Source organism: Bos grunniens, chromosome 10, assembly GCF_055505025.1.
Source record: "Bos grunniens cultivar Pamir isolate PY7600 chromosome 10, Bosgru_T2T1.0, whole genome shotgun sequence".
In the NCBI taxonomy this organism is placed as follows: domain Eukaryota; kingdom Metazoa; phylum Chordata; class Mammalia; order Artiodactyla; family Bovidae; genus Bos; species Bos grunniens.
Genome location: NC_141174.1, coordinates 26,961,517 through 26,984,701, shown reverse-complemented (window position 1 = coordinate 26,984,701; position 23,185 = coordinate 26,961,517). Strand labels below are relative to the sequence as shown.

The following is a 23,185-nucleotide window of genomic DNA, read 5'->3' as shown; positions in this document are numbered from 1 at the left end:
ATAATCAGTGACCACATCAAGTCTGGGTGGGAACAGTGGGGAAAAGGGGAGAGCAAAGGAGAAGAGAAGGGGAGAGGGGGAGAGCATAAACACATGCCTGTCCCTTGAGAAGGCTCTGAAGAAAGCAGGTGTTCAATGCAGGGTGGAGAGAGGGCCAGGGCTTACCACAGAGGAAGGGAGAACCCACAAGGGAGCACCTGCAGACACCAAGAACACACCGAGCTAGTTCCTAATTTTGCTACAGCATATTTCCTTTGAAAAGGACATGGCAGAGGTATGATTGATTTATAAATTTAATATGCTGAGGTTTACTGTACCCAAATATTCACAGAACTCTGATTAGAACTTGTCCTCAGAAATAAGATATTTCTTCCTTTAAAAGTTGAATGAGAAGACATTATTTTTAAAAAGTTATCTACATTTTTCATATTCTCTTTTACCCATCAAAAACTTCTTTAAAAAAGAAGAAAAATAAAATTAGTGTGTAATATGGCTTTCTCAAAGTTTTATGATATTCAAAAGTAATAAATTTCAATGTCAAATATGCTATAACTTAGTGCTTGGGATGTTGTGTAAAGTTATGCCCCCTCATGCTTCTCCCTGTACTACCTCTGCCCTCCGTAGCCATGATTATCATTAAAACTATCCAAGTTCAATCCCTGGTTGGGGAAGTAAGAACCCACAAGCCACCTAGCACAAAATATATACGTGTGTGTATGTATAACAAATTGAATGCGAATAATCCATCATGTTACCTTGCACTTAGAGTTTAAGAATGTTCAACTAAAGTCCACATTTAGATTCCTGTCAATCTTTATAAAATGTTATTTAGTTCACTGTTTAAAAATTTGTAGCAAAGTTTATCTTTTCACCTGTCTAGCATTTCATCAAGCTGTAATACCAATGGTTACTTTTATCTTGGACATAATTTGTCATGAACACTAAGCTGTGATTTCACTTCAAGATAGGAAGGATCTAACTTGAAATTAAAATTCCTTTTTGAAACTCAAATCACTTCATCAAGAAGGAAGTGATTTAAGTTAAATATTTTCCAAAGACAGTCATGAAGTGAATTCTCCCCCACAACACAGATCTAAAAGCTCAACTTTTTAGTAAGGACTAGAATATCAGAATAGATATCCTAGAATTCAGAACATCAGATGTTTTAGGTGCTCTATGTGATAATGAAGACCTTGTATAACATATATCTTTCTTCTCACTAAATCATAAAGCAATCTGAATACCGGCCATAATATAATTCAGAATGAAGACTGGATTTACCTGTTCACAGGTAAGGTGTGTTCTAATGATCTGGTTTCACGCCAAGGACTCTTTTGAGGTTCTGCATACAGAACTGATGGCTGGCAATGGATGGCTAAAGGAGAGAGGTGTCCAGGAGTTGGCCACAAAACATTTGGGCTTGTGGTCTGTCGACCAGGCCCATCTTCTGAGTTATTGGGAATACTGTAATTCATCACAGCAGGGCTATAGAATGTCACGGCTGAGTATTCATGGCGGCTCTCTACATAGGAAGAGGGTAAATAGATGGGGCCTGGCTCCAGGGGTAGGATGGATTGACCGCAGTTATAGGAGACAGGAGAGTTAAGGCTAGATGGTGAGTTTTTGACATCCATGTCTTGAGTAGGTAACAGCTAGGAAAACCCCTTGTAAGAGGAGGCACAAAAGGACATTATAATGTTCACAGAGTCATGGACAGGTATGGCTGTAAAGAAAAAAGAAAAGACATTTCTAAGTTACAGGTACAAGCATACTGTGAAAAAGGTTGACACATTTTTATTATACATACACACTTATATGGACCTAGAAATACATCATGAAAAATGTACACACAACCTTAGAGGGGTAGGAATAAAAGGCATGGAATTCGTTTTCTTCTTCATTCACTTCCATAAAGCTTTTGTTGTTAACTATAAGAATTTTCTACCATGAGAATTTAATATAAAATACTTTTAAAAATTAAAAAACACAGGGAGTTCCCTGGTAGCCTAGTGGTTAGGACTTTGGGCTCTCAGTGCTGTGGCCTGGGTTCAATCTCTGGAGAGAAAAAAAAAAAAACTTAAAAAATATAGGATTAAATAAAAATGCCAACCAGTTTTTTTCCCCCTAGAAGTAGATAAATTCATTTTTAAATTCTTACAGAAAAATTTAAAAAACCTACCTCAAAGGGTAGATCAGTAAGCATGACTAGCATTAACAGATCTTCAAATATATTATGAATAGCCAATGATAAAAAAGGAATACATAGGCCAATGCACCTGTCAATGATCAATTTATTGCCTCTCACCTTCTAATGCACTCTTCAATATACATAATATATGTTCTATGGCAATAGAATTCCTTTAAGCATTTAAACTGAGCCCAGTGCTAAGCTTTCTCAGTAGAGGGCGCTGCAGGGACTGCAGGAGGAAGAGGCCACTGTGATTTCTGGCAGGGGCAGAGGCTGACATTGTGGGTGAGAACAGCCAGTGGAGCCTGTGCTAGTCCAGAACGAGATCCCATTGCAAACTAGCAGCCCTGGCATGGCAAGAATCTTTCTGCAACGACCTATTTAGACTATGTCCTGAGGAGTTAGAGAAGTTGTTCCTTGTGCAAGCTTCATCACCAGCACCTGCATGCTCTGAAGGCCTTCCGCTCTGGCAGGCAACTGGATTTCCAGGGCATGCCCAGGCTACCAAATGCTGGTTGCCTGCTCCCCACCTGCAACTCCAGACCACTTTTGTCTGGGTAAACCAGTGAACATTTTAGTGGCCAAACTGTCTTTTCCAAGGAGGTCCGAACACCCCCAGCCCCTGAAGTTTGTCCTTCCTTGGGTACTCTACCTCGGCTCTTGGGTGCCTTATAGAGTTTCTTACATCTTACACTTAATCTCCCATCACAGTTGGGAATTCTTATATTAGACTGCTCCTGTTGAACCTATTGTGTAGTTTCTTTCCTGACTGGAGAGAAACACACTGCTATGCAACAGAATAGAAAATCCCAAAACAGCCAATTTAAAAGTCAAAAGTTTTTGGAAATTTGTCATATGATAAAGGCGATGTCTCAAATCGCTACAAAAACATTGGAACACAGAATAATCATTGGAAAAAGACATGTATGCCAGAATAAACTCCAAATGTTAGCAGAGATTTGGAAAGAGAAAGGAGAGGGAGGAGGAAGAGAGAGGGGGTAAGACAGGAATGGGGGGAGGAAGAAGGGGCTGCACAGGTTAGACTAGACGAGAACACAGATAAATCCCCTTATAATACGGGTGTAGGGGAAACCTTAACTATGACTCAAAATCCAGATGCAATTAAAAGATGTGCATAAAAGTACATAAACTCATGAAAGTCAATATCCGCATATCATAAAAACGGCATAAGTCAGTGCTCACTTTGGCGGCATAGATATTAAAAACTGGAATAATACAGAGGTTAGCATGGCTCCTGTGCATGCATGACATGCAAATTTTGAAGCATTTCATATTTTTTACATGATACACATATATGTGGAATCTAAAAAAAGGTATAAATGAATCTATTTGCAAAACAGAAATAGAGTCAACAACGTAGAAAACTTACGGTTATCAAGGGGGAGGATAAATCAGGAGACTGGGACTGATGTATGTATGTTACTGTATATAAAATGGATAGCAATAAGAACCTGCTGTACAGCACTGGGAACTCTACTCAATACTCCGTACTGACTTACATGGGAATAGAATTTTTCAAAAGGGTGAATGTGTATTTATGTACCTGATCCACTTTGCTGTGCATCAGAAACTAACACAACCTTGTAAATCAACTATATTCCACTAAAAACTAATTTTAAAAAAAACACCATAACTCAAAACGTTAATGACAAACTGGAAAAAAATACTCCCAACTCATATTAGAAACAAAGGGCTAATTTCTCTGGTATATAGAGAGAGCTCTTAAACTAAGATTTTAAAAAAAATCCAAACTTCATTGGGAAAACAGGCAAAAAACACAAACAGAACACACAAAAAGGAAGGCAAATGGCTCTCAAAACACATAAAAAGATGTTCAACTTTGTTCAATAAAGAGATACAAATCAAACTGTACCAAAATACCATTTCTCACTGATGTTTGCCAAAAACTCAAATGTTTTACAACAGACTCTCTTGGCAAGGTTACGGAAAAAACATGGACTGGCTTCTACACTGTTGGTGAGAATGCAAAATGGCACAACTTCCATGGGTACTTGGCAATAAACAGCAAAATTACATATGCTTTGGACTACGAGTCCATACTGGTGTTCAAATAAAATCATCTGCTACCGTTGCAAGTGACTGTTACATCAGTTCCTCACTCTCTTAATTAGTCATCAGGGGAAAAGAATTAAACCTGTACTCTGCCTTTTTAAGAGGACCTGTAGTTTTTCCCAAGATAGAGGGGGAAACCCTTCTTTACCAAAGAATGCCACTCAATAAGTAGTTCAGAAAAATATTCAGATGGATAGATACAGTGGGCAAATAAATCAAAATGCTGATAATTACTGACTCCAGATAGTGAATATATGGACATTATACTAGTCTTTCAACTTTTCTGTAACTGAGATTTTTCATAAGCTTGGAGAAAAAACAAAACAATACAAGAAATTAAAAATGGAAAACTTAAAAGTTTAAATATCTGGAATAATATACTTTGGGGAAGGGAACAATGACCTTTAATAATGAGACTGGTTGAGAGAGATCATTAAAAAATTTGCCTAGAGAAGTTCTTCATTTTCAGTATTTTCAGCTCCAGCTGGCACCTACCTCCATATGCAGGCAGCTTGGCTCTCTAAAGCTCCCAATTCCTTCTTCCTGACATTTTCCTCTGAATGCTCACTCCATTTGTCATCAAAACAATATATCTGTGGTAGTTTTAACACTCCTCCCCTTCAAAAGATGGTGCCTAACCTCCCCTTTGAGTATGGCCTGCATTTAGTGACGCCCTTCTAGAATAAATTATGGCAGAATGGATGGCATGCACTTCCATGACTAAGGCACTGCAGCCTCTATCTGGCTTGCTCTCTTGGATCACTCATTCTGTGGGAAAGCTACCTGCCATATTGTGAGGACACTCAAGTAGCCCTACAGTGGCCTCTTGCCAATAGCCAGTAAGGAACTATAGCCCCAGTCTAATGGTCAGGTGACTGCAGCCCTGGACAATATCCTAGCTAAACTGCTTCTGGATTCCTCTCAGAAACCATGTGAGATGTTTGTTGTTTTAAGCTGCTAAACTTGATGACAACGTGTTATAGAGCACTGGCTAATGGTACAATACATGCATGCATGCTAAATTGCTGCTGCTGCTAAGTCGCTTCAGTCGTGTCCGACTCTGTGCAACCCCATAGACGGCAGCCCACCAGGCTCCCCTGTCCCTGGGATTCTCCAGACAAGAACACTGGAGTGGGTTGCCATTTCTTTCTCCAGTGCATGAAAAGTGAAAGTGAAGTCGCTCAGTCGTGTTCGACTCTTAGCGACCCCATGGACTGCAGCCTACAAGGCTCCTCCATCCATGGGATTTTCCAGGGAAGAGTACTGGATGCCTTGAGTACAAGAGTACAAGGGTGCCATTGCCTTCTCCGGCTAAATCGCTAATCATGTCCAACTCTTTGCAACCCTATGGACTGTAGCCCTCCAGGTTCCTCTGTCCATGGGATTCTCCAGGCAGGAACGCTGGAGTGGGTTGCCATGCCCTCCTCCAGGGGATCTTCCTGACCCAGAGATTGAATCCAAGCCTCTTACGTCTCTAGCATTGGCAGGCGGGGTTTTTTTTTACCACTAGTGCCACCTGGGAAGACCAACTGGTACAATATCCATGGGAAAATTCATCATTTTCCTCCCGTAAGCCACTCATTTCCTATTTGTGTTAATGACAAAGCCCATTACAGTTATCTGTCTTCTCCCCTTCATCCAGCTGCCTTTCATCAAACCCGTCATCATGAGTTTCTCTCTCCATTATGCCTTTCCCCCAGTAAGTCTTTTGCCACCATTGGAGCAAGCTCTTGCTACTTCTTATCTGTGCATCTTAAATAGGTTCCTCACTGCTCCTAGACTCCAATTAGCTCTCTCCAGGGCCCCAGAGGGGCCAGATTAACATTCTTAAAAACCCAGCTCTGAGCAGCTCTGCTCCCCACCAGCCTCTTCTAAGCCATGCTCTTCTAACAGTCAAGGCATTCCACTATGTTGCCCCAACTCATCATTCCACTCTAACCTCCTTCATTTTCCTACAGAAAACCTGCCCCATCCATAAGAAATACACAAAGTACATTGTGAAGTGGTTGGCATTCTATGCCTTAACACTTTTTTCACACTAGCACCCCTATTAGATGAGAACTACACTGAATCCTTCTTGGAAGTGGTAACAGTGGAGTGGGAGAGTAAGAAGTACATACAATTAGGTTTTGAGCTCCCTGAAAGCACACACTATATTTTATTCACCTTCCAATACAATGCTATAAATATCTATTGTAAGAAAAGAATATGAAGAAACTTCCCTGACAGTCCAGTGGTTAAGACTCCACATTCTCAATGCAGGCAGCACAGGTTTGATCTGTGGTCAGGGAACTAAGATCCCACATGGTACAGATTAAAAACAAGGGAAAAATGAAGAAATGTGTAGAAAATATATGCTTTCAGCCAGTAAAGAGTATTAAAGATGGAGCACTTTCAGTAGGCATGGTATTAAGCAGATACGGAGGATCTAAAGGAATCCCAAGAGACATACACCCTGCCTTCAAGGAGCCACGGTCCCCAGTAAAGGAGGCAGGCAGACCAGGTAAAATAATAAGGAACTAATACAAAGGTGCTACCACTTCCAATCAACACTGACCACAAGGGACCGGAGAGAGAATGGTAGCTGAAGATAAATACAAGATCAAGGAAATTTTTAAAAATATCTATGTGTATTTATTAATCATGAGTACACGATTCCATATTTCAACTACTTAGATTCCCAGTCAACGTATACAATCCCTGATTCCTAAAAGAAAATATAAAGGATAAAGCATAATGCTAATTATTGTCCAGTGGTCATGTATGGATGTGAGAGTTGGACTGTGAAGAAAGCTGAGCACCGAAGAATTGATGCTTTTGAACTGTGGTGTTGGAGAAGACTCTTGAGAGTCCCTTGGCCTGCAAGGAGATCCAACCAGTCCATTCTAAAGGAGATCAGTCCTGGGTGTTCTTTGGAAGGAATGATGCTAAGGCTGAAACTCCAATACTTTGGCCACCTCATGCGAAGAGTTGACTCATTGGAAGAGACTCTGATGCTGGGAGGGATTGGGGGCAGGAGGAGAAGGGGACGACAGAGGATGAGATGGCTGGATGGCATCACCGACTCAATGGACATGAGTTTGAGTGAACTCCGGGAGTTGGTGATGGACAGGGAGGCCTGGCGTGCTGCGATTCATGGGGTTGCAAAGAGTCGGACATGACTGAGTGACTGAACTGAACTGAATTATTGTCAAAACTAGCAATTTCCAAACTTTAAAAAGTTGTAGTAAAATACACATCAAGTTTACTATCTTAACTATTTCTAAGTTTACAGTTCAGTAATGTAAAATACTTTCTCTTTGTCATGCAACCAATCTCTAGAACTCTTCATCTTGCAAAACTAAGGCTCTAAACATGTTAAACAACTTCCCCATTCCTCCGTCCCCCAGCTCCTTGGCCACTAGCATTCTACTTCTGTCTGTATGTGCGTGCGTGCGTGCGTAGTCACTTCAGTCACGTCTGACTCTTTGTGACCCCACAGACTGTACCCTGCCAGGCTCTCTATCCATGGGATTCTCCAGGAGTGGGTTGCCATTTCCTTCTCCATCTGTCTGTACAGATTTAAACTATTTAGTACCTCACATACGAGGAATCATACCGTATTTGTTCTTTTGTGACTGACTTATTTCACCAAGCCTAATGTCCTCAAGGTTCACCCAGGTTGGCACACGTGTCAGAATTTCTTTTTCAAGGCTGAATAATATTCCACTGATGTTAGACCACATTGTGTCTATCAAGGAAGGTCTTTAATAGAGATCCTTGAAAACATTTATAGAACCATAGAAATGACCTGTTAGAGCAAGTGACTGAATATAGGAGTTGGCAGTTAGGTCACTGGTAGCCTTTAGATGTCAGCTCTAAAATTGACTGTATTGTTAGGAGGTTTTTTATCCCTCAATTTGCCCTAAAAACACTTCTCCCATTTCAATCGACCTGCACATACACATACACTGTGCTTATGTTTTCCATACTGCACCTCAGTGACTGTATTTTAGTGGGTTATTTTTGCTAAATGATCTGTGAGAGTTGGCCTGTAAAGAAAGCTGAGCACCTTTAACTGAATGAAGAATTGATGCTTTTGAACTGTGGTATTGGAAAGGACTCTTGAGAGTCCCTTGGCCTGCAAGGAGATCCAACCAGTCCATCCTAAAGGAGATCAGTCCTGAGTGTTCATTGGTAGGACTGATGTTGAAGCTGAAACTCCAATACTTTGGCCACCTGATGCGAAGAGCTGACTCATTTGAAAAGACCCTGATGCTGGGAAAGATTGAGGGCAGGAGGAGAAGGGGATGACAGAGGATAAGATGGTTAGATGGTATCACCAACTCAATGGACATGGGTTTGTGTGGACTCCAGGAGTTGGTGATGGACAGGGAGGCCTGGCGTGCTGCAGTTCATGGGTCGCAAAGAGTCAGACACGACTGAGCAACTGAACTGAATTGAGCATCTTATGTGGCCAATTATTTAATCAACAGACATTTAAAGTATTTTAAAACACAACTTAAACAGTATACAATTGAGAACAAAATACTTAAGTAACATGCATAAAAATTGTATTCTGGAAGCAATATTGAAGTATAGCTGACTGGGGCTTCCTAGGTGGCGCTAGTGGTAAAGAAGCCACCTGCCAACGCAGAAGACATGAGACGGGTTCAATCCCTGGGTCTGGAAGATCCTATGGAGAAGGAAATGGCAACCCACTCCAGTATTCTTGCCTGGAAAATTCCACGGACAGAGGAGCCTGGTGAGTTACAGTTCACAGGGTCCCAAAGAGTTGGACATGACTGAAGTGACTGAGCATGCATGCACATAGTTGATTTACAGTATTAAATATTTATTTCTTAAACTTAAAAAAAGAAAACAAGATGGCTTACACAATTTAATAATTTAAAAAAAGCATATCCAAAGTTTAGTGCGATCACCATGGTGAGTATCCCAACTTTCTTATACAGTTATTTAGTCATTAAGTCATGTCCACCTCATTTGCAACCCCATGGACTGTAGCCCACCAGACTCCTCTCTGTCCATGGGATTTCCCAGGCAAGAATTCTGGAATGGGTTGCCATTTCCTTCTCCAGAGGATCTTCCCAACTCAGGGAGCCAACCCACATCTCCTGCATGGCAGGCCGATTCTTTACTGCTGAGCCTCTGGGTAAGCCTATTTCTTATACAGAACACTACTCACAGTAAACTTACCTAAGGATAAATTCAACACTCTCAATCATCAAATGAAGATCTAATTATATTCAAGAAATTAAGCAGGAAAGCAGATTTTAAAATAAGAATTTGAAAACAGGCTTCAATGTAATACTCAACTTTTAAAAACCAATTAAATTGCTTAAACAAAAAAAAAATCATTCTCTGAACATTTTGGCCAATCAAAGTTGGGCTGACTTTCATGTTGTCTGAACTTTACATTGCCCAAAAGAAATGTATTTGGCATTTCAGCTTAAGTAGCTCAGAAAAGCCAACCCACTAAACTATCAGAAAACCAAGGCCATCTTTTCCTTTCATTAGGCCTCTTAAAACCATAAAGTTTCTACTAACACAAAGTGATGAATAGTAGCAAGGAAACCCATGAACTTGAAATAATACTCCCCATTATCCAGTTGGAAAGAGAAAACATCATTTAAAATCAAAATGACATCTCTCTCAAGAGCAAAGAATCAATCCCATTGAACTTTTACACCTATAACTGAAATGTTCATTCTCGACCCAGAAATGCTGAAATGACCTGTCAGATGCATACAGCAAAATAGCAAATGCCAGGAGATTCATCCAGGCAATCTATTGAATCTATGAATCCAGGAGATTCATCCAGGCACAGCAACTTGGTTTAGAAAATACGGGTTTTATACATATTCACCAACTTCTCTGAGATCTCCACACATACCCCAGTACCATGATAATTCATGTGATAGCTGGTTGCTGGACAGTGCTTAAGAAGATGTGCTGGGTTTTGGTTGGGTATCTTTTAAATTATCCAGATTCACATGACAACTATTTGTCAGTGGAGTTTTGGGTAACTAATAACTTGGTAGCCAATGCAAAGGGTTTTTCCTTCTTAAGCAAAGACACAACAAAGGGTGATGAATTTAAATCACTGCAGTAGACCTGAGACCCAAGAGAACAGGTAGCAAAAGGAAAGTCTTCTTCATTGGAGGTCTAGAAAAGTGAATAAACAACCTGTGGTCATTTAAGCAGTTCTGCTCTAAACCAAGAATATAAACTGACTGAAGGAAAGGATTCCCAAAAGAATACATATCTACAACAATGTACCAACTGGATTGTCCTGACACATTGGTTTGAACATCGAAGCATTGCCTCTGTGACCTCAAGCTCTGGTATAACAAGGAAAAACAGTCTCTAAACACCTTAATTGTTGGGCCTGGCAGGTGTAGAATTTCACCAGGCCAACAAAAGAATGTGTACCCGGACATCCCGAATCTATAAGTAGTCATTTATTTGCATGCTGGTTTTAAATCCTCACCATAGCCTAAAACAGGTGGCCCATATCCTTCATGATGAACAGCCCTTGTCTCCTGCCCAAAGTTCTCTCTCTCACACTCCTCCAGCACACACACCTGTGTGGAGCCCTCTCAGGTCATGTCTGTGTCCAGCACGAAAGCTTTTTGTACACATGGGATTATACACAGTGTTCTAACGTACTAGCTGGGGAATGCATTATGGCTCTTAAACTAAAAAATAATTTTAACTTTTTAAAAGTTTTTTTTTTTTTTCTGTTTTCATTCTTCCAATTTTATTTTATTTTTAAACTTTACATAATTGTATTAGTTTTGCCAAATATCAAAATGAATCCGCCACAGGTTTAAAATTCCAAATATTGACAGTGATTCCTTGGCAAAGAAAAGGGCAGGCCCTAGAAATGGCACAAAGACACTCTAGAAAGAGTAGACTGATTTTTATCAAAGTGCCTATTAAGCCTGGTTAAAAAAAAAAAAAAATCAGAAGGCAGTCACCACTAGGCCTGTTTTTATATATATTCTTGTCCAGAGGACAGAGCAGAACACTGGGCCCAACGCCCAGCTGTGCCTGAAGGCCAGGTGACCTTAGACAAATCACATAAACTCCCTGAGTTCCCACATCTTCAGTAAAAACAGGGACCTCACATGGGTTCCCCTCAGTCTTTCGGTATGCCACTGAATATGCTTAGAGTGTTAGACAGGATTTCGAGATGATTTAGATTCAGATGCCCTTTTGGCCACCCTGAAGATTTCTGCCTCCTGATTTTACTCTTACCTTCTTGACAGTCCATCGCCACCGCCCAAAAAGCTGAGCTGCAAGTAGCCTGCGTGGGACACAAAACACCACATGCTCCTATGCTGTATTTTCCAGTCTGCCCATCACACTTGTCCAAGCATTCAGCACTAACACCCCACATCTGTGCCTGAATAAGTCATAAATTCACATTCACAAAGCAGACAATGGAAGGAATTTAAAGATGAAGAGTATGTCTTAGGTGTCAAGTGCCCTTGATGTGTATAGGTGGCTACTTGCCAACCATTAGCCTTAAATGTATCTTTCCCAAAGAAAAATATTAACGCTCTCAGTTTGATATTAAAAATAAAAAGCACTCTAAAATCATCACATTATCATCATTAATAATTAACTCACATGCAACTCTTAAGACCATGTACAGGTATTTTCCAAAATGAGAAAAATAACTTCCCTTGTAGCCTACTGAGCTGGACAGGAGATAGGATTTTTAGGGCTTGAATACAGGAAGAGGACAAAGCCTCAGCCCCATGGTTATAACACTGTAAGGGTAGGGGTGGGGCTGTGCAGGGCAAGCCCATCAATCTTCTCTTTCATCATCAAGTATTTGCTCCTTCCCAATACCAACTGTCAGTGACAATGCTCCACTTTTAGGAAACCGAACCATATTAAAATATTTGGAGGAGGGTGGAGGAGAGCTGTGGGTGAAGATATTCAAAAGGACATGCCCTTGCAGAGTTGAGCACATTCAACTCTCCTGCCAGTCCGGGGTTCGACAGTAGAACACAAAACATTCATCAACAAAACCGCAGTCCTGCCTTGTGGAAGTATGAGTCCAGTAATTTGTCTTCCCAGGTGACCCTCATTCTTCTGTCCTCTCTCAAGTACACCTGCAAAAGAGTCCCTTTGTAAAGCCCTTAGCTATTATCAAGAGCTGTAACGGTTCCAGTCAGAAATGCCAACTATCCAGTTTGCTGGTGCTTCATAAACTTGCCAGTCTGCGTACGCTAGTTACTGTCACTGTAGTTCTCTGAAAGGTAAGTTGTATGCATATTTAAAAGACAGGCTCTTGTTTTTCACAACACCAAGGAAAAAGGAAAACGACATCAATCTGACGTACCTTTATTAGGAGTGCCTAGCGATTACAGGCTCCTGCTTACTGATATGAATAATGTATTAAACAGGAAACAAATATTGGTTTATAAAAGATTTTATATCTATGTCCTACAGAGAAATCTAGATTTCACGACATGGGCAAAGAAAAGAAAAAAACTGACATCTACAAATAAATTAGACACGGACCTTAGCCCCTATTAAGAAGATTATTAAATATTTTAACCTATGTAGTCTCAATCACTCTATATTTTATTTTAAATGACTACAAATTGTCATTTGCAATTCTTCTTATGCTTTTCATTATTTGATAATATGTAATTTCAAGTAACTTTCTTAATCTCAAATATAAAAAAGTATCTCTTAAAGGCAAGATTATAAAAAACTATATATTCTATTAATTACATTATATATTACATTATATATAATTACATTATATATTACATAAGTAATAAATGTATTTTAAATAGCCTTGTTTTTCAGTTCAGAATAACGAATGATGCACACTATAACCAAAGGCTTATACCACAATGGGATCTGAATTTGCTAAGAATTAAATCTACTAGCCCAATATAAATTTAACGTGTCTCTGGTTTCCCATTTTCAAAATAGTTTTGTCTTTGCTTCAATTTATCCCAAGGGGACAGGATTAAAACAAAAATATTACAATGTGGCTCATCCTCAAAAAAGGAGGGGAACTGAGGTTTTCTTTTGAGAAAAGGACAACAATTATTTCTGAGTAAGAATATATTAAAGAGTAACACGATATAGTCAGCAAACAGACAGTGATTTCCAGGGGTTGGGGTTGAGAGGAGAGGGTCAACTAGAAAGGGCACTTCTGGGGTTGATGGAAGGGTTCCATGCCTTGATCATGGAGGGGATTATATGACCGTGTGCAACTGTCAAGATTCAGAGTGTGATATACCTGAAGAGGTCAGATTTTACTCTATGTAAATTATACTGCAATAAGCTTGACTTTTCAAAAATGCTATATGTCTAAAATAGTGTGCTTGGTGCTGAATGATGAAGTCTAAAATTCAAGTACACATTTCTCAAGGATTCTAAATGTAATTACCAAAAAACATGCCAGTAAATAGTTCAAGTTCAGCCTTCAGTATCCTATTATTTTATTATTTATAGATATTATGTAAAATGATTCAAAACATGATTTTAAATTATTAAAAGATGTATCTTGAGTCACCTGTTGGATACACATGTGTAGAAAACTGTAGTGTAATATTCTTAAAAATAGACATATCAAGTGCTGATTATATTTTGAAGGGTTGAATCTATGTATTCCATTTTATAAATAAATTGAGAAATGTAAATGATGATATGATTCATTTGTGTCCCTCTATGAAAGATGTCCTAAACGTTTTTTAAATTGACTTCAGAGACTTGTATGTCTTAAATGTTACAGGAGACTGGCAACTTTTGAAATAAAAATGGTTCAGTAACTCAAATTAAAAAAAAAAAAAAGGCTTGAACATAAAATGGAATCCTAAGTTTTATGCTTTACCACCTGTTGATAAACAATCCAAACATTTCCCCCTCTTCTAGAATGTAGGCAGAAACATAGGTTTTTCTGCAGGACAAAGACAAGAGCCAAAGAATAAGTGTGTAATGTTCTTTTCATGGTCACAGTACATTTACTTTTTACAATACTCACAGCACAAATCTTTCCACATGTTCACTTTTTAAATAACAAGCCTCTTTCCCCCCACACAAAGGAAATCAGCCACTGTGAGTCTGGAAACTTAGAACAAAAATAAAAATTCCCAATGGAATGCCCATGTAAATACTAGAAACCTAACAATACAATTTTACTCAAAAGTGTTGTGTGCTAACACAAAGCACAAAGTTGCTTTTTATGAAGCTAGTAAAACTGAGTCAACCTTATTTTCCTAAATATTCACCCAAGTCCAAAGTTTTGTTTTTCACAAAAATAATATTCCCTTGACTTAATTTAATATCCAATATTAATTAGGCAGGAACTGAGAAACGTGTTAAGAGAACAGTGGCGGGGTTCCGGGTCAGCACATAAAACAGTCCAGGTGATCTCAATCTCGATCGATCCGCCAGGAAAGAAGTTAACTCTGCTTTTCTGGTTTCCCAGTTAAATATATTTAAAAATACTAGCTATCTGCGTGATACATGCACGTCTTCCCAGGCCCACAAAACTCAAGCATGAAGTGCCCTGGTCAACTTTCCTGTCACCATTTCATCTACGGTCGGGAAATCCCTAGAGAATATAGAGGTTTTTTTTTTTTTGTTTTTTGTTTTTTTTCCCTTCGAAAACGTCTATTAGCACAATGAACCCGGAGCTTACAGGCACAAACTCATTAGTTAATACGCCAGCCTCTTGAATGAAAACATTTAGTCAAAACATGAAATGTCTGTTTCCAGCAGTTTTTTTTTGGGGGGGGGGGCGGATTAGGGGGTGTCTTTTATTGTTTTCAATATTACTGTTTTCCCACCGTTGGATTTCAAACATTAAATCAGACAATCAAATCACAGCTGGAGAGAAGAGGCACTTACCTTCCTTGTGCACACCAACCTAGCAGTCACTAACCCGCGGCACGTGCTTCCCCCGGACTAGTTCTGTGCCCCGCCCGCGGCTGGGGCACCCCGCAAACGGGGAGCGAGCGCACGCAGCGCAGCCCAGACCCCAAACGCCCGCCTGCACCCACAGCACCGGATGCCAGTCGCAGCCCAGGATGGTTCCACTATGGTCGGGCTCCCGCCGCCCCTTATCTGCTCTGCAAGTTTCCAGAGGCGTCTCTCGAAGCCTCCGCGCTCCCAGCGGCCTAGCAGCAGGAGCCAGGGAGTGGGTATCCGAAGGGCCAGCAGTCCGACACACTGCAAAGATCACAAACGACTTAATTAGGAGCCTCTCCTTCCTCTTATAGGCTCGAGGCGGCGGGGGGGCGGGGAGGGATGGAGATGCCGAAAGCCCACGTGACCACCTAGCCTGCGGCCAGGAGATCGCAGGAGGACCCGGGCTGCCTGCCTGGCCATCCACTCTCACCCGAGCGAAGTAGGAAGCCCCAGGGCAGGGGCTGTCACCGTCCAGCGCCTCACTGTCACTCTCAGGGGCGGCAAGGTACACACGGCGCCCCTCCCCTGTCTTGGATTCAGGAGATCTGGGGCGCGGGCCTGCGATTGAGCATTCCTAACAGGTGATGCTGAAACTGAAGCTGCCGGGCTAGGGGCCTCGCATTGACGGGCGGCTCCCCAGACCCTGAGCCACGTTGAGTCCGAGAGGAGCTGTATGCTTCGGTGTCATTAAATAGAGAACTCTGCCTCTTTAAGCGAGGCGTTGGATTTGCCCAGTCCCCAGCGGCTAGAGCAGCCTTGTGCCCCTGGAGAGGCAAAGCCTCTTAGCGCGGGTCGGGAGGTGGAGGGTGAGGGTTTTCATCTCTCAAGGGCTGGCTGGGAAGGCCGTCTCGCCCTAGAGCAAGATCCCGGGAAGCTCCTCAAGCTCATCTACTGGAAGGAAGCCCAGGGGATCTGAGGCGGAGAGGTGGTACTGTGCTTCTCTGCAGAGGCGCCCCCAGTCCCCGGCGGCTCCTCTACCAAACTCTCTCCGCAGGCGAGCGCCCCCTGGTGGTAGTTCCAGTTTCCCAGGTCTGCACGGTCCCCTGCACGCTTCTCACCCACCCGACCCGACAGTATCCCACAGTGTGCACACTAGTAGATTTAAGTCATTAATATCTATACACGTGACAAACGGACACGGTTCTTGATGCGGTTGCGGCTCCAGATCGCAGATGAAGGAAGACCAAAGGGGCATATGGAAGGAAACTTTTACAGACTTAAATGCTGGGGTTTAACCAAAAATAGCCGCTAATGTGCTCCGGGCTTGTAAGAGTCAAGTCCACAGGTGGTGGAGACACGCTCCAAATATGGAGAGTCACCTACTTTAAAAACAATGGTTATCAAAAATTTGTACTCTCCCCACCTCCAAGTTTCATTAAAGCTCGGACTCCTGGATTCTCTCAAGTTGTAGGGCAGAGTTTCCTGGTCCTTGAGGCTGAGAAGTTTAGACAGAAGAGTGTATAGCTGGCAAGATCCACCCTGTGGAGGATGGTAGAAGACAAAATGCTTATCTTTGCCAGCCTTTGCTCCCCTGTTCCCTTTCCTAGGTATTTCTCCAGTACCTAATACCCATGTGCTTTTTCCTTCATTCCACTTTAAGGAGAAAATTTTAAAGGATGGTGTTTTAAAAAAAAAATAAATAAATCAGTTCAATTTGTTAGTACTTGTCAACAGATATCCCAGAATTAAAATTATTATGAAGGAGTTCCAGTCATGCAGGGGCCAATGAGGAGACAAAGATTATGGAACAGTTAAGAAAACTGACATCTATTAAGTATCTGCATCATGCCAGAAAGTGCGTTACATGCTTGCACAGCATCTCACTTAATCCTCATTGACCCCACTTCTCAGATAGGGTAACAGAGAGAGGCTCACAGAGCTTATATCAGCTACCTGAAGTCACGCATAGTAAGAAAAGAACCCAGTAGCAACAATGCGTTCATAAACAGCTACCATTTATTGGGCATTTAGCCATGCTCCACTTTCTATGGGTGTCTCTCATGGCTCAGCTGGTGAAGAATCCGCCTGCAGGGTAGGAGACCTGGGATAGGAAGATCTCTATCTTTGATCCCTGGGATAGGAAGATCCCCTGGAGAAGGGAAGAGCTACCCACTCCAGTATTCTGGCCTGGAAAATTCCATGGACTGCCTAGTCCATGGGGTTGCAAAGAGTTGGACTTGACTGAGCGACTTTCACTTTCCACTTTCTATACGTATTATTTTATTCTACAACAAGTCTCTGTGTCAATTCTATTATGAATTAGCCCCATTTTTTTTTCTGGTTTTATTATTTTTTTTTATTTTAAATTTTATTTTATTTTTAAACTTTACATAATTGTATTAGTTTTGCCAAATATCAAAATGAATCCGCCACAGGTATACATGCGTTCCCTAGCCCCATTTTATGACTGAGAAAATGGCCAGTCAATGGCTGAGAAGAACTTGAATCCAGGCCAGTGAGAGCTCAAGACTGTTTTCTTCCGTACCATGGCTTCAATCAATTGGAAATGAAGATGGCTTGAATGTCAGAACATTGTATCTCCTGCAGACAAGCCCCACTTTAAAGCCTCCTGCCATCTGTGAAAAAAGCTTCTGCTCAACTCTGGGAACTAGAGCTCCCTGTTTGCTGTGATGCTTCCTTCAGAAGTCATTCCACTCACCAGAACAACATGTTCTCTTTTTAAAGATCCTCAAACACCCACAGAAGCTGTTTGTCACTCAAGGAAACCTCACTGCAGGAAATATTAAGCAAAGAGAATGAATGGGAATGAGTACATTTCCTTCTGACTTACCCTGTGGATCAAGAAAAATAATAGTACCTTAGGGATGAAAACTTGCCTAGCTGAATGCAGTGAGAGGGAAGGTGACTATTCCAACCCCCCCTGAACCAAGGCTAAAACCAAGAGGGAATTCTTGAAACAGTTAATACCATTAGCGAGGCCCAATAGCACCTGAACTCTAGCGTTGTGGATGTACCTTTTTTCAGCAGGGTCTTTCACTTCCACCTCACCTATGACCTACCTAAGGAAGCACCTACATGGTACGACATGGAAAGGCTTTTCCCTCTCCCAAATATCCTACGATAAGGGCTGAATGGTGAGGACTTCAGTCCTTTAACTTCCTTTGGGGTTAAAGCTTTGGGTTGTTACAATTCAGTTCTATAAGATGTGTAATGTTAATTTTACTAGCATTTATAATTACATTCATGAAATGAGCTTGCAAGATGAGCTAAATGTCACCTGGAAAATCAAAGGAAGTCAGAGTAAAACTCAGTGCATTTTGCTGTAGGAAAAAGGGAAGCATGTCCAATGGGGTGCGTCTCCCTCATCTTCTCATCCCAGCCCTTCTCTGTCTGGAGAAGCCAAGAGCCTAAGTAAAGCGAAGACTGTGAAAGTCCAGCAGAACATGCACACTGCCTCGCCTAGCGCTCAGCCCACTTGTCAACACTGCCTGCACTGTGACTGCACCATGCCCGTCTTGTATCTGCACACCCCCCACCACAGCAGCACCCTGCCCAGGGCACCCACTTAATACAACCCAGGCATTCAACAAATACTTCGTGAAGGCTTCAACTTGGAAAGATCAGAGGTAAAGAGGAGAGATTTTCTGTAGCAAAGAAACTACCAAGGGGCTAAATCAATAAATGCTGTCGAAGACAAAGCAAAAGCTGATGTGCAAAAGTGTAAAGGGGAAGGAGACTTACCGATGACCTGGAGAGTGTCATGCTACAAAATGGTTTGGGATCATTATTCTTTCTCTTCTCAGCCTGAGGGCAGGTGGGAGGATTTAGATTCTGGGATGCTCTTACCTGTTCCAAAGTATAACAGGATCAGACACCTTCATATTACGTGGGTATAAAATTCTGTTTTAAGAGGATCCAAGAGATGAAACCCTAAATGATGAAATTAATAAAAGAGAAGGGAAAGTTTCATTGCACCAGCAATAACACTTTGATTTGATGGCGATGAATTGGGAAGGTGGTGTTACTAATGCAATGTATTAGAGGTTACCTCAGCTGCTCATAAATCAGGGTTTGTAAAATAGAACTTGATATGTGAAAGTTGAATTTGGACAGAGCTCTTCAGGATTAGGTCTTCTGTAGAAATTAAAGTGAACCTAATATTTATGTCATCTTTCTAGCCTCAGTACAATGGGCAGGCCTACACAAATTGGCTCACTTTATTTCATTTAATCCAGATAACATCCCTATGGCCATCTCTGCTCACTATGGAGAAAATGAGGCACAGAGAGATGATTTTTTGCGATCACCCAAATACCTCACTTTCTCCAGTTATCCTGTGATGCTTTTCTTGCTTGTTGTAGAAACTGAGGGATATTTGTCCTGAAGAGCCCGGATATTGCTGAATGAATTTTTGCCAAGTTCTTTTCTAGGCCTGGCCACCTGTGTGCATATTTACATAACTTTATTCCTTATTGACATGTGTTTGACTAGAGCCTCTAGTAAGGTGACCAAGGACATAAGCTGCAAGGTAGACCTAACTTAATACCTGGGCACTCAGACCAGAGGACAAGGTTACTGTGACTCGCAGTTGAAATGAACCACCTGGGCAGTCAGCATGTATCGCCAATTCCTTATAACTCATCCTTTTTTTCAGTTGGTCTTCGACATTTGCAAATGTACAGGTAAAATAACTTTTTGTCCTGTCTTCTTCTTCTGGAAGGTACTTAAATTCTGCACAAATCTCTCGTAGACCTTGAGTTTCTAGTTTTTTATCCTCGAAACCAAACAATGTGAAGAATAAACATTCCTTACCTCAGCCTCAACTCTGATTGAAGAAATTCCATCTTGAGTTAGAAAAGTAACTAGCCCCTGGAGGTCACTGGCATGAATTTGAAAACCCAGCTGAGAAAGAACATCTTGCAGAACTGTTAGAAATGGTGGGAAATTGTAATGTGCAATTTCACATATGACTCAAATGCAATTCCAGAAATGCAACTTCCTTACTTTCTTTGGCATCAGTGAGTTAGTCACTTAGTTCAGTCACTCAGTCATGTCCGACTCTTTGAGACCCCGTGAATTGCAGCATGCCAGTCCTCCCTGTCCATCACCAACTCCCGGAGTTCACTCAAACTCAGGTCCATTGAATCGGTGATGCCATCCAGCCATCTCATCCTCTGTCGTCCCCTTCTCCTCCTGCCCCCAATCCCTCCCAGCATCAGAGTCTTTTCCAATGAGTCAGTTCTTCACATCAGGTGGCCAAAGCATTGGAGTTTCAGCTTTAGCATCATTCCTTCAAAGAACACCCAGGACTGATCTCCTTTAGAATGGACTGGTTGGATCTCATTGCAGTCCAAGGGACTCTCAAGAGTCTTCTCCAACACCACAGTTCAAAAGCATCAATTCTTCGGCATTCAGCTTTCTTCACAGTCCAACTCTCACATCCATACAGGACCACTGGAAAAACCATAGCCTTGACTAGATGGACCTTTGTTGGCAAAGTAATGTCTCTGCTTTTGAATATGCTATCTAGGTTGGTCATAACTTTTCTTCCAAGGAGTAAGCGTCTTTTAATTTCATGGCTGCAGTCACCATCTGCAGTGATTTTGAAGCCCCCAAAAATAAAGTCTGACACTGTTTCCACTGTTTCCCCATCTATTTCCCATGAAGTAATGGGACCAGATGCCATGATCTTTGTTTTCTGAATGTTGAGCTTTAAGCCAACCTTTTCACTCTCCTCTTTCACTTTCATCAAGAGGCTTTTTAGTTCCTCTTCACTTTCTGCCATAAGGGTGGTGTCATCTGCATATCTGAGCTTATTGATATTTCTCCCAGCAATCTTGATTCCAGCTTGTGCTTCTTCCAGCCCAGCATTTCTCATGATATACTCTGCATGTAAGTTAAATAAGCAGGGTGACAATATACAGCCTTGACGTACTCCTTTTCCTATTTGGAACCAGTCTGTTGTTCCATGTCCAGTTCTAACTGTTGTTTCCTGACCTGCATACAAATTTCTCAAGAGGCAGGTCAGGTGGTCTGGTATTCCCATCTCTTTCAGAATTTTCCACAGTTTATTGTGATCCACACAGTCAAAGGCTTTGGCATAGTCAATAAAGTAGAAATAGATGTTTTTCTGGAACGCTCTTGCTTTTTCGATGATCCAGTGGATGTTGCCAATTTGATGTCTGGTTCCTCTGCCTTTTGTAAAACCAGCTTGAACATCTGGAAGTTCACAGTTCTAGAATAATTATTAATAACAGGTCTGCCAGTGTAATATTCTCAGAAATAAGGTCAAAAGGAGATAGGTTATAGACATACATGGCTTAAGAAGCCACAGATTCTAATAAGACTATCTGATTCCATAGAGTTTAGAATTCAAAAAAACTAATTTTGTTTTTTTATTTCTTGTAAATGTATTTGACATGTTCAAATTCTTTGTTCACATCATGGAAAGTTACTAGAAATGTTTCACATTGTCCTTTAGACCCACATCAACTAACACTCCAGTGATGCACATTGCAATAATGGCTTTTATAAAACTACAGATCCTGTCTTTTGTGTACAGAGAGAAGGTGCTTCTTTCACATATGTTACTTACTACTTGATCTGATGAGCCTAATGGGAGAAAGAAATGGTATTCAGTCTTCTCCAGTATTCAGTCTCCTCCTTTGCTGGGAATTACAGCCAGGAAAAAATCTTCTCCAGATAGTTCATACAGCTTCTGAGGTCTTGTCAGTGTTGTCCAATGTACTAGAATTTTTGCATTTTCCCCTTTTTTTCTCTTCTTTCTACAGGTCTACACTTTTCCCCCTATCCATCCAGGCAGTTTTGCTCACTTATCTCTCCTTCAGGTTCTGCCAGTGTTCAGGACATAGTATTCCTCAGCCTGTTCCCACCCACTCTTCCATCCACCAGCCACAGCTTACTAAGAACTGCTACCCTAGGATAACAGATTACAGATCACTTTTACGGTTAATAGTAGTCCCTGGTGGCTCCGATGGTACAGAGTCTACCTGCAATGCAGGAGACCCAGGTTCAATCCCTGGGGTCGGGAAGATCCCCTGAAGGGGATGGCAACCCACTCCAGCATTCTTGCTTGGAAAATCCCATGCACAGAGGAGTCTGGTGGGCTACAGTCTGTGGGTTCACAAAGAGTTGGACACAACTGAGCGACTAACACTTTCACTTTCACTTTACAGTTAATAGATCACTTAGGTGTCCACGTAATGCTTCAGTTTCACACCAGCTCTGAGACAATGATTTTATCCTCGTTTTGCAGATAATTGAAGAGTTCTCCAGGTTTATAGTTCCAGGAACCCCAGTCACCAGTCATCATATAGGTCCATACATGCCTCCCGTCAGCAGATTCATTTCCCACATTCCAAGCACTGGGGTCTCTGAATGTCCTCCTTGCTGCTACTGCTGGCATCTCTAGACTTAGGTCAGTCTGACCCCTTCCCTTTCCTGTGCCTTTCCCACTCTATGTCAGTCTAAAATTCCATTCAAGGAAGAGAACATCACTGACAGCTTCTTTAGTGTTTTTTCACCTTAAAATTACTCTGACACTAGACATTACATTTATTCTTTCATAAAACACTTTTTTTTAGAATGCTTCTTGACCTTATGCATTTGTTTCATTGTGAAAATGCCCCCATTAACGATGAGGAACAATAATGCTTTAACAGCCTGCCTGAAACACAAAGGCATATGAAGGTGTTTGCTCTCAGATGATGAGAAGGAAGGAGGAGATGGAGAAGGCTGTGACTATCATTTATTCAGCAATTTCTTGTAAACGCTCTATCTGCACTATTTCATTTAATCCTTAAGACAATCTTACAAGGCAGGTATGACTGATGTTCCCACTTAACAGATGAGAAGACTAAGGCTCAGAAAGTTTAAGTAACCTGCCCAATATCATACAGCTAGTATAGTAAGGACAGAGGGGTGAAACTGGATCTGCTTTAGTGTAATGCCTATTCTCTCTGAACTGCTGACCTC

The 23,185-nt window shown here is 41.4% G+C and overlaps 1 protein-coding gene and 1 non-coding gene across 6 annotated transcripts in view; one reads left to right on the top strand and one right to left on the bottom strand.

Annotated features, from left to right (window-relative positions):
- Positions 1-15,507, bottom strand: part of ESR2 (estrogen receptor 2) — a 64,975-nt gene extending 49,468 nt beyond the window's left edge. For 2 of the 5 annotated variants that reach the window (XR_015134184.1, XM_086320348.1), the window contains exons 1-2: positions 15,170-15,319; positions 1,282-1,723 (exon numbers count right to left, since the gene is read on the bottom strand). Coding sequence is in view for 3 of the 5 variants with exons in the window: in XM_086320348.1 (XP_086176474.1) it covers positions 1,282-1,634 (353 nt within the window). In the remaining 2 variants the exon portion in view is untranslated. Of the gene's footprint in view, positions 1-1,281; positions 1,724-15,169 lie in introns of all 5 variants that reach the window. The other 3 variants (XM_086320347.1, XM_086320349.1, XM_086320350.1) reach the window with 3 other exon arrangements.
- On the top strand, positions 3,384-3,487 carry LOC147364195 (U6 spliceosomal RNA). Its single transcript, XR_015135674.1, has one exon. It is a non-coding gene; the product is annotated as a U6 spliceosomal RNA (small nuclear RNA).
- Positions 15,508-23,185: the final 7,678 nt, after the last annotated feature.